This window comes from Macrobrachium rosenbergii, chromosome 14 (genome assembly GCF_040412425.1).
Source record: "Macrobrachium rosenbergii isolate ZJJX-2024 chromosome 14, ASM4041242v1, whole genome shotgun sequence".
Lineage (NCBI taxonomy): Eukaryota > Metazoa > Arthropoda > Malacostraca > Decapoda > Palaemonidae > Macrobrachium > Macrobrachium rosenbergii.
This window is the reverse complement of record NC_089754.1, coordinates 14,125,987-14,141,296: the sequence shown is the minus strand read 5'-3', so window position 1 is coordinate 14,141,296 and position 15,310 is coordinate 14,125,987. Positions and strand designations below refer to the sequence as shown.

General features: G+C 35.0%; 1 protein-coding gene across 2 annotated transcripts in view; it reads left to right on the top strand.

Annotated features, from left to right (window-relative positions):
- Positions 1–15,310, top strand: part of LOC136845727 (uncharacterized) — a 288,481-nt gene that overhangs the window by 135,478 nt on the left and 137,693 nt on the right. For both annotated transcript variants that reach the window (XM_067115930.1, XM_067115931.1), the window contains exon 9: positions 7,123–7,224. In XM_067115930.1, the coding sequence (XP_066972031.1) occupies positions 7,123–7,224 (102 nt within the window). The remainder of the gene's footprint in view (positions 1–7,122; positions 7,225–15,310) is intronic.

Below are 15,310 nucleotides of genomic sequence, written 5' to 3'. Positions count from 1 at the left end.
GATGACAGGACAAGGCTCTCCAAGATGGTCCTTTCATCCTCCTCTAAGAAGTCCTTTAAGGAGATGGAAGACTGGCTTTCTGCCAAAAGGGAGTGTGGCAAAGCCTCTTTTGCTTTTCCTCCCTCTTGTTTAGTTCTCAGGAGGTACTTGTCACACATGACCGGCAAATCTCCTTATTTGGGAGTCACTGCCTCTTCTCAAGCGGGCTTCTGTGGTCTAATCCACTTAGTCTCGTTGTTCTGCATTCTTGTTGCTGAAGATCATGTTTTCCTCTGCAGAGCTAGATCATTTAGTCCAAGACATCTTTAAGGTCTTTGAAGTACTCAGTTTCCTGGATTGGACAGTGGGTGCACTGGCCAAGAAAATTGAGGACCACCAAGACCTTGCTGTAGATATCACCTTGGACTGGCTCAGGGTTTTGTCCTGTGCCAACAAAGCCATTAGAGGTGGCTCTCTAGAGCTATGTGCTCTCGTTACTTTTGGGGTACAGTCATACCTCGAACTTAGGCGAGGTTAGGTTCCAGAACCCCTCGCGCAAGGCGAATTTTCGCGTAAGTGTGGCACACACTAAAAATGCTAATAAATGCTTATTTCTAGAGTTTAAACACTAAATATAACCCTAATCATGCTCCCAAATTATTAAGCTAACTTTTAAATGAAATTAAAGCTACTGTAATTTTATTTAAAAGTTGGCTTAATACACACCCTTAAAAAAAAAGAAATAAATAGTTGACATAAAAATAGAGAGTTGGAAGAGAATTTCTCTTCCCTTCTGATGGATCTGATTTTAGAGGTCTTCTCAACCTCATTTTAAGAACTTCTTTATTCTACGTCTCTTTCTCTGTGTTCTGAAAGGAACAAACAGTTTTTTATTTGGACTAATGCAACTCTTAGTTATTATGTCTCTATGTTTTAGAACGTATTTGCCACACTAGCACATTTACACTTTGTAGACAGTACGGGTAAAATTAGATCAATTTAAACTATCTACTGTACAGGTAAAGATGTACAGAGAAATAATAAGTTGTAAAAATTTGTGAGCACTATACGAATGAGAGAGAGAGAGAGAGTTGTCTTTTCTTAAGAGAGAGAAATTATTTATCAGTTATTACGGAGACAGAGAGAATAACACACAAGAGAGAGAGAGAGAGAGAGTTGTTCTTACTTGAAATACCAAGTTAAATTATTTATGGATTATTACGGAGACGGAGAGAATAACATGAGAGAGAGGGAGAAGTTATTCTTTCGTTAGATATCAAAAGGTGGAAATTCATGATTTATGAAGGAAAAAGAAAGAGAGAGAGAGAGAGAGTACATAGAAATCCTTTGACACGCTGTGGGCAATGATTGACATATTTGACAGCTTTCCCCTTGCCCCTCTCTTCAGAGGTTTCTCAAAAGATGGGGAAAATATTTGTTTAAAATATCACATAATTTATTATAGAAAAATATAAATTTTGTAATTATAGTTATATTATTATTATTAATATTTAGTTTTATTAATCTTATTAATATTTGAAAATTAGTACTTATTACATGTAGCCATAAACTTATACATGTAACCATGAAAATTGTCTCGGCTCTCACTGAGATTAGAGAATGTTTATGGTTACATGTATACAGTATGATTATTTGTTTTGTTTATAAATAAATGATTTACCTAATAATAAGTACTAGTTTTCAAATATTAAATAGATTAATAGGATTAACTAATAATAATAATAATAATAATAATGATAATAATAATGAAACTGTAATTACAAAATTTATATATTTCGGTAATAAATTATGTGGTATTTTAAACAAACAAATATTATTTCCCGATCTTTGGTGAAACCTTTGAAGAAAGGGGTGAGGGCAAAGCTGTCAAATATGTCAATCATTGCCAGGAGCATGTCAAAGGATTTCTAGTGCTCTCTCTCTCTCTCTCTCTCTCTCTCTCTCTCTCTCTCTCTCTCTCTCTCTCTTTCTTTTTTTTTTTCCTTTTCCCTCATAAATTGTGAATTTCCATATTTTGAAATTAACGTAAGAATAACACTCTCTCTCTCTCTCTCTCTCTCTCTCTCTCTCTCTCTCTCTCTCTCTCTCTCTCTCTCTCTCTCTCTCTCCCCCCCCGAAATAATTTCACTCTTAAGTAAGGACAACCCTTATCTCTCTCTCTCTCTCTCTCTCTCTCTCTCTCTCTCTCTCTCTCTCTCTCTCTCTCTCTCTCTCTCTCTCTCCGAAATAATTTCACTCTTAAGTAAGGACAACCTCTCTCTCTCTCTCTCTCTCTCTCATGTGTCTGTGATAAAGTAATGTAAGACAATTAGTCAGGTTCCAGTGAAAAGTTCGTGTGTCTGTGAGTTCGTGCAGGTCAAATTGTGTAGGATTTGATTGTACTGAAGAAAAGAGAGCTCTGGTGCTCCTTTACTTCCTAGGGAGTTAACCAGACTCAAAAGCCTGCTCTTTTGTTCTCGCCCCTAGACAAAAATCATCTCTTCCCTCAAGATCAGCTCAGTGGTCTGGTAAAACTAAGGTATACTTTTTCAAGACACAGTGTAGGAAATTTCTTGAGACCTACAAAAGAAAACTACACAAGGCTTGCTGGCCCAGTTTTCTAGACGTCCCAATGAACCGACTTCTTTACTAGCCAGGACTACCCCACCCCTCCAGCACTAGCCAGGACTACCCCACCCCTCCAGCAGCAGCCCTATCGTGGAGGAAGATCTAGAGTGTCACTTAGGACCCGTACAAATGTCCAGTTCGCATCCAAAGCAGTTGAGAAGAGCTCTTCCAAGCCAGTACCAGGAAAGTGAGATAGAAGTCCTTCTTGTACCTGGAAGAGTCAGCCCCCTTGATATGGGACCACCTTGACCTGGTGAGGGGGCTCTTGAACCCCAGGAATTTGTTCCCAGGTTTGAGTCCAGGAGTCTCATATATTATTTCATATTGCTTTTGACTAATTTTGTGGAATTTTCCACTTTCGCTGAAATTTATTGGGCCTGTTAAATAGAAAAAGATATAGCTGGGATTGGGTTTATATCCGAAGCTAAATAGTGAGAACTGTGGTAGGATCATCAGCTACCTGATAATGTTTGGACCTGAGAGATATCAGACTGATCTCTCAAGGGTGGAACTATTCTGTGGGGCTGGGCCATGGATTCCAGCTGGGTCTAGCTCTGGGGATAGGACTCTCGGCATTCTATCCGGTTTGCCCGTGATACGATTAGGGTGGGGATGATTGTATTCTTGTAATACTCTTGGTCCTAGCAAGCAGGTTTGGCTTACACTTGGGCCATTCTAATCGTATTGTTCCATCCCCTGTGGGGTAGGGTAGGGGGTGGACATTTGGGAGTTGGCTCTCACTTGTGCCATTAGTGAAAGAATAAACCCCATGAAAGGCTAATGATATCTTTTTAAAGTTTTCAGGTTTATTTTTCTATCTATTCGATCTTTATGAATAGTAAGTTAAAGAATCGAGTACCCCTGGGCCCTCTGATGATGCTGTTTTGGCACAGATGATGACCTCTGCACCTGTTTTGGAGATTGAAAATTCTCCAATTGTTGACAACCCATGTGGGAAAAAGGATATCCCTGTAAAGAAAGGATTTGGCATTGTTACAATGGAACGATTCTCCTTTGAGCCAGATGTTTCTGTGCCTGTGTCCCTGTCAAAATAAGGAACAAAAAATAGTTCAAATTTTTCAACCATGGTCCCTTTGGAGCCTAAAAGAATAAATAAAAGAAAATATAGACCTGACTCAACCTTGGTTCACTTTGATTCTCTTTTTGGAGAATCAAACTGGTCAAGGTTTTTGAATTTACAAGCCGACCAAGAAATATCCTTATTAAAATTAATTGTTGAACCGATGCCCATCACAAGCGATGAGCATAAGACAAATTAAAAAAAGGGAATGGTTGGTTGAAACAACAACCAGAATCCAATCAGGAAATTATCAAAATATTAAAAATATAAAGAACATAAATATAAGTGTTACAAGGCATGATACCATGAACAGTGTACAAGGCACAGTGATATTACCAAATCTAGAAGAAGAAATACAAAACAAATCAATGTTTCTAGATTCATTACAGAAAAGATACAGCAATGTTGAAGACTGCCAACTATATGAGGTCCCAAGCAGGAAAGACAAAAATAAATCTATCAAAATAGCAAAAATAAAGTTCAGTGGCCAAACCTTGATTTGAAAATTAAAATATTGGGATTAAACAAGGAACTAAGACTATGTTCTCAAACTCATGCAATGCAAGAACTGTTGCAAATATGGTCATACAGCCATTAACCCTTAAACGCCTACTGGACATATCATACGTCGACTAAAATTGTCTGTTGGGTGCCAAGTGGACGTACCATACGTCGACTACAAAAAATTTCAACCTTCGGTCAAATTTGACTTGACCGAAATGGTCGAAAAACGCAATTGTCAGCTAAAACTCTTACATTCTAGTAATATTCAATCATGTACCTTCATTTTGCAATAAATTGGAAGTCTCTAGCACAATATTTCGGTTTATGGTGAATTTTTGAAAAAACTTTTTTCTTACGTCTGCGCGGTAACTCAGCCGAAAATTTCATAAATTCTTTCATCATTTTGTCGTAATTTTTGCACTGTTCTATGTTAGTCGTTACATAAAGTTTTATATATGAAAATGTGTGCAATTTCATGTACAATACAACAGAAAATAACTCATGGTTGTAGCTTTTATCAGTTTGGAAATATTTTCATATAAACCACGATAACTGCCAAAATTTCAACCTTTGGTCAACTTTGACTTGACCAAAATGGTAAAAAAACACAATTTTAAGCTAAACTCTTATGATCTAGTAATATTCAATCATTTACCTTCATTTTGCAACCAATTGGAAGTCTCTAGCACAATATTTCGATTTATGGTGAATTTCTGAAAAAACCGCCAGAAATTTTTCATGTTAATGTTTGCACTGTTTGATATTAGTCGTTACATAAAGTTTTATATATGGAAAAATTCATGTAGAATACAACAGAAAATTCATCTTTTATCAGTTTTGAAATATTTTCATATAAATCACGATAACTGTAATTTCAAGCTTCCGGGTCAACTTTTGCGAAACTGCTAAAACTCTTACATTTAGTAATATTCAATCGTTTAACTTCATTTTGCAATAAATTAGTCTCTAGCACAATAGTTTTTGGTGAATTTCTGAAAAAACTTTTCCTTACGTCCGCCAGAAATCATGTTGTAATGTTTGCACTGTTTGATATTAGTCGTTACATAAAGTTTTATATATGGAAATGCGCAATTTCATGTAGAATACAACAGAAAATAACTCATAGTTGTAGCTTTTATCAGTTTTGAAATATTTTCATATAAATCACGATAACTGCCAAAATTTCAACCTTGGTCAACTTTAACTCGACCGAAATGGTAAAAAATGCAATTATAAGCTAAAACTCTTACATTCTAGTAATATTCAATCATGTACCTTCATTTTGCAACAAACTGGAAGTCTCTAGCACAATATTTTGATTTATGGTGAATTTCTGAAAAAAAAATTTTTTCCTTACATCTCTTGCGCATGTAACTAAGCCGAACATCTCAGAAATTCTTTCGTCATGTTGTTGTAATGTTTGCATCGTTTTACATTAGTCATTACATAAACTTTTATATATGAAAATGTGCGCAATTTCATGTAGAATACAACAGAAAATAGCTCATGGTTGTAGCTTTTATCAGTTTTGAAATATTTTCACATAAATCACGATAACTGCCAAAATTTCAACCTTGGTCAACTTTAACTCGACGAAATGGTAAAAATGCAATTGTAAGCTAAAACTCTTACATTCTAGTAATATTCAATCGTTCAACTTCATTTTGCAATAAATTGGAAGTCTCTAGCACAATATTTCGATTTATGGTGAATTTTTTAAAAAAACATTTTCCTTATGTCTGCGCGGTAACTCCGCCGAACATCTCAGAAATTCTTTCGTCTCGTTGTTGTAATATTTGCACCGCTTTATATTAGTCGTTACATAAACTTTTATATATGAAAATGTGCACAATTTCATGTACAATACAACAAAAAATAACTCATGGTTGTAGCTTTATCAGTTTTGAAATATTTCCATATAAATCACGATAAATAGAAAAAATTCGACTTTCGGTCAACTTTAAATCGACCGAAATGGTCGAAAACTGCAATTGTAAGCTAAAACATTTACAGTCTAGTAATATTCAATCAATTAGCTTCATTTTTCAACAAACGGAAGTCTCTAGCACAATATTTCGATTTATGGTGAATTTTTGAAAAAAATTTTTTACGTCTGAGCTCGTTATTTAATTCATGCATCATTTTGTGATAATATTTTCTCTGTGTTGCTTTGATTGTTTTAAAATTTGTTATATACCAAAATCATCACAATTTAGTGTACAATACAACTAAAAAAATTAACTCATTAGCTTTAACCGTTTTGCTTACAGCGCGATTTGTATACAATTATATATGAGTTTTTTTTTTCGCTGTCATATATTCCAATATTTATATATGATAATGATATTTTTTTTCATTTCTGATGGTTGCATACTAAACTTCAGGCAGTGACAAAAAAATTGAGCCAAAAATGAACTCTTTATCTTAAAAACTAAGCGTGCTGTGATTTTTTGAAAAAAAATTTTTTTCCGCTTCGGCACTAACTCACTGAACGCCGCCGGCATACGGGAGACGTTTTTGTAAATAGGGCTTCAGCGTTAAAGGGTTAAGCAATACTATACTCAGTTATGTAGTTACATACAATATAAATGGTGTTACAGTTAAGCAAAGAGGTTTATGTAGTAAATGTATAGAATTAAATATACAGTACTGTTTGCATATTTTCTCAGGGTTTTGTACTGTACTTAAATGTCACATATCCTTGCTGATAGTCAAGAAGTTTCACTCTTCAAAGATTGCCTATTTTTGTGTTTCTTGGTGGAAAGCAGTATTTCAATTTCATTTTAAAAGGACAATTATGAAATTCTGCTTTTGAAAATATGAAACTCTAAAGAGTGTAAGGTTATATTAAACTCTTGAATTGTCTGATTTTGTATGCACATGTAAATTGATTCTTTTGAAAATTTTAACATTTAATGTTTTCATTTTAGGTGGTTCATGAGTATGCCAATCCCAGCAAATGCTGCCAGTTTGGTAGATATTCAGACAGATCATTCTTTGAGAATCACATTCACTCTCTCACTCACTTTGTGGTAAGTATGAGAGAAAATAAGTCTTTATTTGTCCCATAGGCAGTAAGATAATAAGCTTTTAGTAGTAGTATAAGTTTTAAACATTTGAAGAGTTGTATATTGTTATAACCCATAAATTTGAGTCTTAAAAGTTGCATTGTCACTTTCATTCCATTGCTGTGATTCTGGATGGCAACAGGATGTCCCAATGAAGCTTTTGTTCATTGCTGTTTCTTCTTGACTGTGTCATTGGTAGTTATTTATTCCAGATGGAATTTCAGAGGAAATCAGAAAAAAAAATTAAAATATTCTTTTTTGATGTTTTTATCAAGTGTTGATTTTATCTATGCTCATTGTACATTGAGCTGCTGTTGTATGTGCTATAGGAAAATATGAATAAAGTTAGATATAGGTATTGAGAAAGAAGGAAGTTTTGAAAACCTGTAAGATTTAAGTGGTTTAAAAGTTATAAATTTGTTTTTAATATCTCTGGCCATTAACAAAGGGATGACTAGTGGGGGATATGATTGCCATCTAAAATTCCTGTCATGTAAGGGTTTCTCTACAATTAGAATATTGTGAATTTTACAAATGAAGGTAAATTGTGATTCCTAAGTTATTTGAATATTACTTAGAATATTTTCATTGTGAAGTAACCCTGCAAAAGGATAATTAAAATGATTCATCTGTATATATCAAGTGGTGACTAGCTAATTTGGGATAAAAAACAATTGAAATTTTACAATACAGCTAAATTTCTTCAGAAAGCATTCAAGAACCCATTACAGTAAACCACCCGTATTCACGGGGGATGTGTACCACACCCCCCGTGAATACTTAGAACCCTTCTAAAAACACTTGAACTGCCTATTTTGATAGTTCAAGCACACAAAAAAACTAAAAATGCTCATACAGGTATTATCCTACTTACGAGGTTAATGTAAAAAAAAAACCATCATTTGTTGGAAAAAATGTATCTTGAATGTAGCCTAGCCTACACTAGGGTATTTGTTACCATGTATACATGTATGGTAGCCTACCCTACACTATAAAGTATGCTCTATACATACACGGTATAGTAATTATTAATATCAGCTAATTCTAGAGGTGCATGCAGTGTGACTTATGATAATTCAATACAAAGAGAAATTAGCTTAGCCTACACTATGGTATATTGTATACATATACGTTAGCTTAGCCTACATATACTGTACTCTATATTCACAAGTTCCTCATTGGATGGGTTGGTATCGTTCTCAGCAAGCACTCTGCTGGGCCCACATTCGGTTCTCTGACCGGCCAATGAAGAATTAGAGAAATTTATTTCTGGTGATAGAAATTAATTTCTCATTATACAGTAATGTGGTTCGGATTCCACAGTAAGCTGTAGGTCCCGTTGCTAGGTAATCAGTTGGTTCTTAGCCACATAAAATAAATCTAATCCTTCAGGCCAGCCCTAGGAGAGCTGTTAATCAGCTCAGTGGTCTGGTTAAACTAAGGTATACTTTTCTATATTCACATATCGTATTATACAAACATTAACATAACGAATATGCATCTTTTCCATGGATCTTTTAAAATGTTATGCCATAATTCACTGTATCCAATATTGTATATACAGTATTCTTATATTGCTTTTGTATTATAAATTCTGACAATAGCAATCAATGTTTTGGTTTGGAAATCGATTAACCGGTAAGTTTATTTCGCTTTATTTAACTCGGTTTGGAATGCTTTTCTTACTTTTCATTAGCGTAAATGAATCTCTAGATACTTTATTTATTTGGGGCAAGGTTATTTTTCGTTATATGAAGTGCTTTTAAGTTGAAATATAACTTAAATACATCTCATTGTGAAATTAACTTAGCTAATTTTTTTGTTGATAGATGACATGGCCTTTTAGGGGCGTTTGTTTTGTGTGAAAAAAATCAAGATCCCATTCGCTATTTTCACTTGATTTCATCATAATACGAGCTTTACATATTTATCGTTTATTGGCGTAAAAATTGCAGTAATGTGTTCTTTTATGCCTAGTAGTTTTGATTAAAATACTTTCTCTCCAATTTTAATTACGGTCGAGTTTCATCCATGTTGCTGATACACGATAATTTATAGTCATTAGCAACTTGAACATTGTTTTCTCAGCTGAACATTGTTTTCTCAGACAGTGTTTTCTCAGCTTCAGCTACAGCTTGCAGCTTAAATTTAGCAGTATATTTCCTTGCCGATCTTTTATCCATACCAAATAAGGGTATAATGTAAATTTATATCAAGTCATATTCTACTTAACTTCATTTGTGCTATAACTGCGGTAATTGTGTATTACCGTACAATGGTTGAAATACAAGCAAAATGGCTATTGTTATCCGATTTGGTGATAAGCAAAACAACAGTTTCTCGTTCGGTTGTTTATGGCTGTACACATTTACGCAAGAGTATATATAATGTTATTAACAATACTTATATCACTCTCTTCCACTTTTTTAACTAGAAGATGGGATAAGAAGATGGAGGAAAAGAACTTGGTCTATTGTAATCTGGTCTCTCTCGCTGCCTGATTGTATGCTGCTACCTGCACCCACGCGAAATTCAAAAATATTTTATGAATAATGTCGTATTGGTATTAATTTCTTACCCCATTGCAAAATTGAATTATCATAAGGCGAATTATCGCAACTCAAGCACTACCTGAATATTTCAATAATTTCATCACAGAAAGTGCATTTAGTCATGAAAATGAGATGAAAATACAGTAATTAGTGAATATTTCTCAGTGAAAAATACCATGAATGGGTGAATTTTCAGCGAATTTTCAGCGAATAATATGTATATATGTTCCATAGAGAAATCTGTGAATAGGTGAGTTCGCGAATCATGAGACCGCGAATATGGGAGTTTACTGTACAACACATGGAAAATACCATAGATCAGTTTGTGGGCTGTTGGGCCTCCCGGGGGCACTGAGGGTGTAAGGTGCAGCCAGCTTGCTTCGCAGCAGAAATCATCCCTATTTACTCACCATAATGCTTGTTGTACCCAGTAAAAATAAGTGATGACGGTATGGAATCGGCTTTTTTAGCAACCCTGGTTGGTACTGTGGCGATTGTAGGAATACAGGAAGCTACTCAGTAAATGAGACTGAGTTGCTCTTAGAAAGAGAGGGAGAATATATCGCTTTGTGATTCGCTCCATACCAAGCCCTATTGAGTCCCTCTAAACTGTACAGGCAAATATCTCAAAAGTTATTATTGCACAATCAAATATTCATAGAAAATCCAGTGTGCTCTTATTTTATTGAAACTGGCATTCTATTGATATTGCTTAGGCAATTGACTTGTCACTTTTTTATATTAAATATAAAAAGAAAATTAATATAAATGCACTGTAACATTTTATGACATCATTTGGGTTTCCTTAATAATGTGGCCACACTATATAGCATGTGGATAATTAAGGAGAAGTTTTTATGACAAAGCATTTAGACACTTTCAAACTATTCACAGAAAAAAATTCATTTAAAGTATATAATCAAGTATTGAGGCTGCTACAACAAAAATAGTAAGTATACAGTAAACCCCCTGTATTCGCAGTCTCACTATTTGCGGACTCACGTATTCACGGATTTCTCTTGGGAACGTATCTACCCATTATTCGCGGAAAATTCGCCCATTTGCAGTATTTTTCACTGAGAAATATTCACTAAATATTGCATTTTCATCTCATTTTCATGACTAAATGCACTTTTTGTGATAAAACTATTTAAATACTCAGGTAATGCTCGAGTTACGATAATTCACCTTACAATAATTCGATTTTGCAATGGGGTAAGCAATTAATACCGATACAACAATGTTATTTATAAAATATTTTTAAATTTCGCACGGGCGCAGGCAGCAGCGTAATCAGGCAGTGAGAGACCAAATTACAATAGATAAATTTTCCTCCATCTCTTTATCCCATCATCTAGTTAAAAAAAGTAAAAGAGAATGATAAAAGTAGTGTTAGTAACGTTATACTCTTGCCAGTGCCTGGGCTTTTGCCCTAAAACTCATACATCCATCCATCCATAAATGTGTATAGCAATAAACAACTGACCAAGAAACTGTTGTTTTGCTTATAACCGAATCGGATAACAACAGCCGTTTACCTGGTATTTCAACCATCATATGGTAATAAACAATTACCGTAAGTTATGGCACAAATGACGTTAAGTAGAATAGGACTGATATATTTTTACATTATATCCTTATTCGGTATCGATAAAAGATCGTCAAGGAAATATAATGCTAAATTTAAGCTGCAAGTTGTAGCTGAAGCTGAGAAAACAATGTTCAAGCTGCTAATGACTATACTGTAAATTATTGTGCATCGGCAACGTGGATGAAACTCGATCATAATTAAAATGGGAGAGAAAGTATTTTAATCAAAACTACTGGCCATGAAAGAACACTTTACTATTATTTTTACGCCGATAAACGATAAATACGTAAGTCTTGTATTATGATGAAATCAAGTGAAAATACAGAATGGAATCTTGAATTTTTTTACACAAAACAAACGTCCCCAAACAGCCATCGTCATATATAAATGAAAATAATAAATAAATCAATTTCACAACGAAAATAATAAATAAATCAATTTCACAACGAGATGTATTATATTTCGACTTAAAAACACTTCGTATAACAAAAAATAACCTTGCCCCATATAAGTAAAGTATCTAGAGATTCATTTACGCTAACTAGAAGCAAGAAAAGCGCTCTGAACTGAGTTTAATGTGGTGAAATAAACATGCATAAACATTTCCAAACCAAAACATTGATCGCTGTGATCACAATTTATGATACAAAAGCAATATAAGAATACAGTAGAACCTTGGTTCTTGACGCTAATTCGTTCCAGAAGAAGTGTCGAGATTCGATTTTGTCGAATTCTGAGTTAATTTCTCCCATAAGAAATAACTGAAAATGGATTAATCCATTCCTGACCACCAGTCATTACCCCAACCTTGCCTTTTTATACAAAACTTTACACAAATTACAATTAAATAGGTTCAAAGTAAGTAGAGTTGAATAACTTACCGTATCAGAAGCACTTTTTACATTTGTAAATGCATACTGTATCAAAAAAGTTGACCTATGACCAATGCGGCCGTATTACCGATGATATACCGAGAGCCATAGGCTAGGCTAAGTAGCCTTATAGGCACTACCAGAATGTACTGTAACAGGTACACATGAAAACTGTTGTTAATAATGATAACATTGAAAAACAAGCCATATTATCACATGAAATTAATAATACAGTATTTATAAACCGAATTACTGTATGTCTGTTATCATAAAATTAAGAAAAATTTCGAAATTACGCCGGAACTCGGCAGCCTGGCTGCCACAGGCTGCAGTTCGACGTAATTTCGGAAATTTTTCTTAATTTTATGATAACAGACTACAGTAGTTCGATTTATAAATACTGTATTATTAGTTTCATGTGATAATATGGCTTGTTTTTCAACAGCAGCAGCAGCAGCATGTGTGGGCTTTAAATGCTTTTAAATAAGCATGGAAAGAACGCCACCAACAACGCCAACTAGCGGCAGCCGCTCAAACTCTTTTTCTACAAACATCATATGATTCATCGGGTCGGATTCCGGTTTGTTGTTTGAACTCCGGCCTTAAAATTTACTCAACATTTCGTGTTGAAATCTGATTATTTCGAGTTCTAGTACAGTCGAGGACCGTGGTTCTACTGTATATACAATATTATTGGATACAGTGAATTAAGGCATAACATTTTAAGAGATCCTTGGAAAAGATGCATATTCGTTATGTTGATGTTTGTATAATACGATATGTGAATATAGAGTAGAGTATAATGTAGGCTACGCTAACGTGAATGTATATAATATACCATAGTTTAGGCTAAGCTAATTCTTGTTTGTTATTCAATTTCTCTTTGTACTGAATTATCATGTCACTTTGCATGAACCTCCAGAATTAGCTGATAATAATTACTATACCGTGTATGTAAAGAGTATATTTTATAGTGTAGACTAGGCTACCTTATATGTATACATGGTACCGAATACCTTAGTGTAAGCTAGGCAATGTTCGAGATACGTTTTGGTATTTCTTACATTTTTTCCAACAAATGATGGTTTTTTTTGGAACCTAACCCCATCATAAGTAGGATAACACCTGTATAAGCATTTTTAGTTTGTTTTGTGAGTGTTTGAACTATTAAAATAAGCAGTTCTAAGTGTTTTTAGAAGGGTTATAAGTATTCACTGGTTTTAGCTATTCGCGGAGGGTGTGATATGCATCCCCTGCGAATACGGGGGGTTTTTTGTGTTATGACATCATAACTTGGACAATTATACACATACATAAAAACAACAATATTGTGTGGTATTTATATATGAAGTTTCAACACTTAATTTGCAATAGTTTTTTTATGATTTTTTAACACCAAAGTAGCTAGTACCCCTTTAATCAATGTTACAAGAGAGAAAGCTATACTCATGTGGCTACCAATTTTTTATACATCTCCAGTGCTCTTTTTAATGTTATTTATTTGGGATAAATCTTACTTACTGTTAAAGTTACCGTATATCTCCGCACCAATAGGCAAGTCATCGTGTTGGCAAGATCAGATGACCCCCTAGTACAGTCATCGTGTTGGCAAGATCAGATGACCCCCTAGTACACCTGTTCTCCACCAGTTGTGTTTCAAATGTTTTAGCTCGTCAGAATTTTCCTTGCCGCCGTTGTGTATAGGTGCTTGTTTGCTGCTATCACAGTACTGTACATTTATTTTTTCTAGGGTGCCTCCACTGGAATCAAGGCTAAGAATGTCAGGTTCTGTAGGAATGATTACTATGACGGCAGGTTGTTGGTTTACTAGGAGATGCACACTGTTTACATTGGCTGCAATGTTATAAAGTGTGACATTGAGAATAGCTGTGAGGAAGTAGGGATTTTCGAAGGACTTTCTGCTTAGGTTTGTTAGTATAGGAAGAGAAGGGAAGCAGATAGATTGCAAAAGCAGTTAGTTTGACCAGGTTATCAACCTGTCATTTCTCCCCCTTCTCCAGGTCCTTTGTCCGTAGTTATCCATTCTCAGTCTAGGCTTTTCCTTTGCTAATGCTTTAGTTAGTACTGAGGCTTCCTCTTTAGCTCTTCCTTCCGCTCCCCTTTTGGTACAGGAAAACATACTATTGAAAATCTTGAAAAGGACATAAACCTTATTTTGGTCAGTACGAAGGTTGTACCCCCATAATGTGTGATCATTTTTGCGTTCCCTTATAAGAGGTAATGTGTTGGTGCCCTCGTCCCTCTGTAGCCCAGGCCTAGGACTGCCCTGCGACAGTTGGAAGAGTCTGCTGCCAGGGAACTGTGTCAGTTGTCTGGGCGATGTGGTTCTGTGTCCTCCGTCACCTGCCTCTCCATTTTTTATGCTCATAGTCTTGTATAATGTGTTAGGCTAAAGGTTGTTTTGGTAAGCGCTAATCTCCACTATGTATGCGACTTATGGTGTCATCGGCACCTAGTACAGGCAGTCCCTGCTTACCGGCAGCATTGGTTAATGGCATTTCGGTGTTACGGCACTTGGCTAGCGACGTCATTAACTGGATTTTCGGCACCAATCTCTGGTTAACAGCGCCATTAAGTGGGGATTTTGGTGCCAACATCCTGTTAACTGTGCTGTTAAGTGGGGTTTTTGGTGTTATTATCGCTGATTTTTGGTTAGCAGTGCTCGGCCAGCGACGGAACCCCGCCGTTAACCAGGCTATGAGGTGGTTAGCACCGATAGGGCTAATTACAGGCATACCCCGAACTTACGTGTAAGCTTGGCACAGTCTCTAAAAATTCAAATAAATGCTCAATTCAAAAGTTTAAATACAAAATATGACCCTAATCATGCTCCCAAATTATTAAGCTAACTTTTAAATGAAATTTAAAGTTACTGTAATTTCACTTAAAAGTTAGCTTAATACATTACCCTTAAAAAAAGAAATAGGTGGTTGAAATAAAAATAAAAAGTTGGAAGAGAATTTCTGTCTCTCCCCTTCCGACAAATCTATTTTTAGAAGTCTTCTCAACCTTTT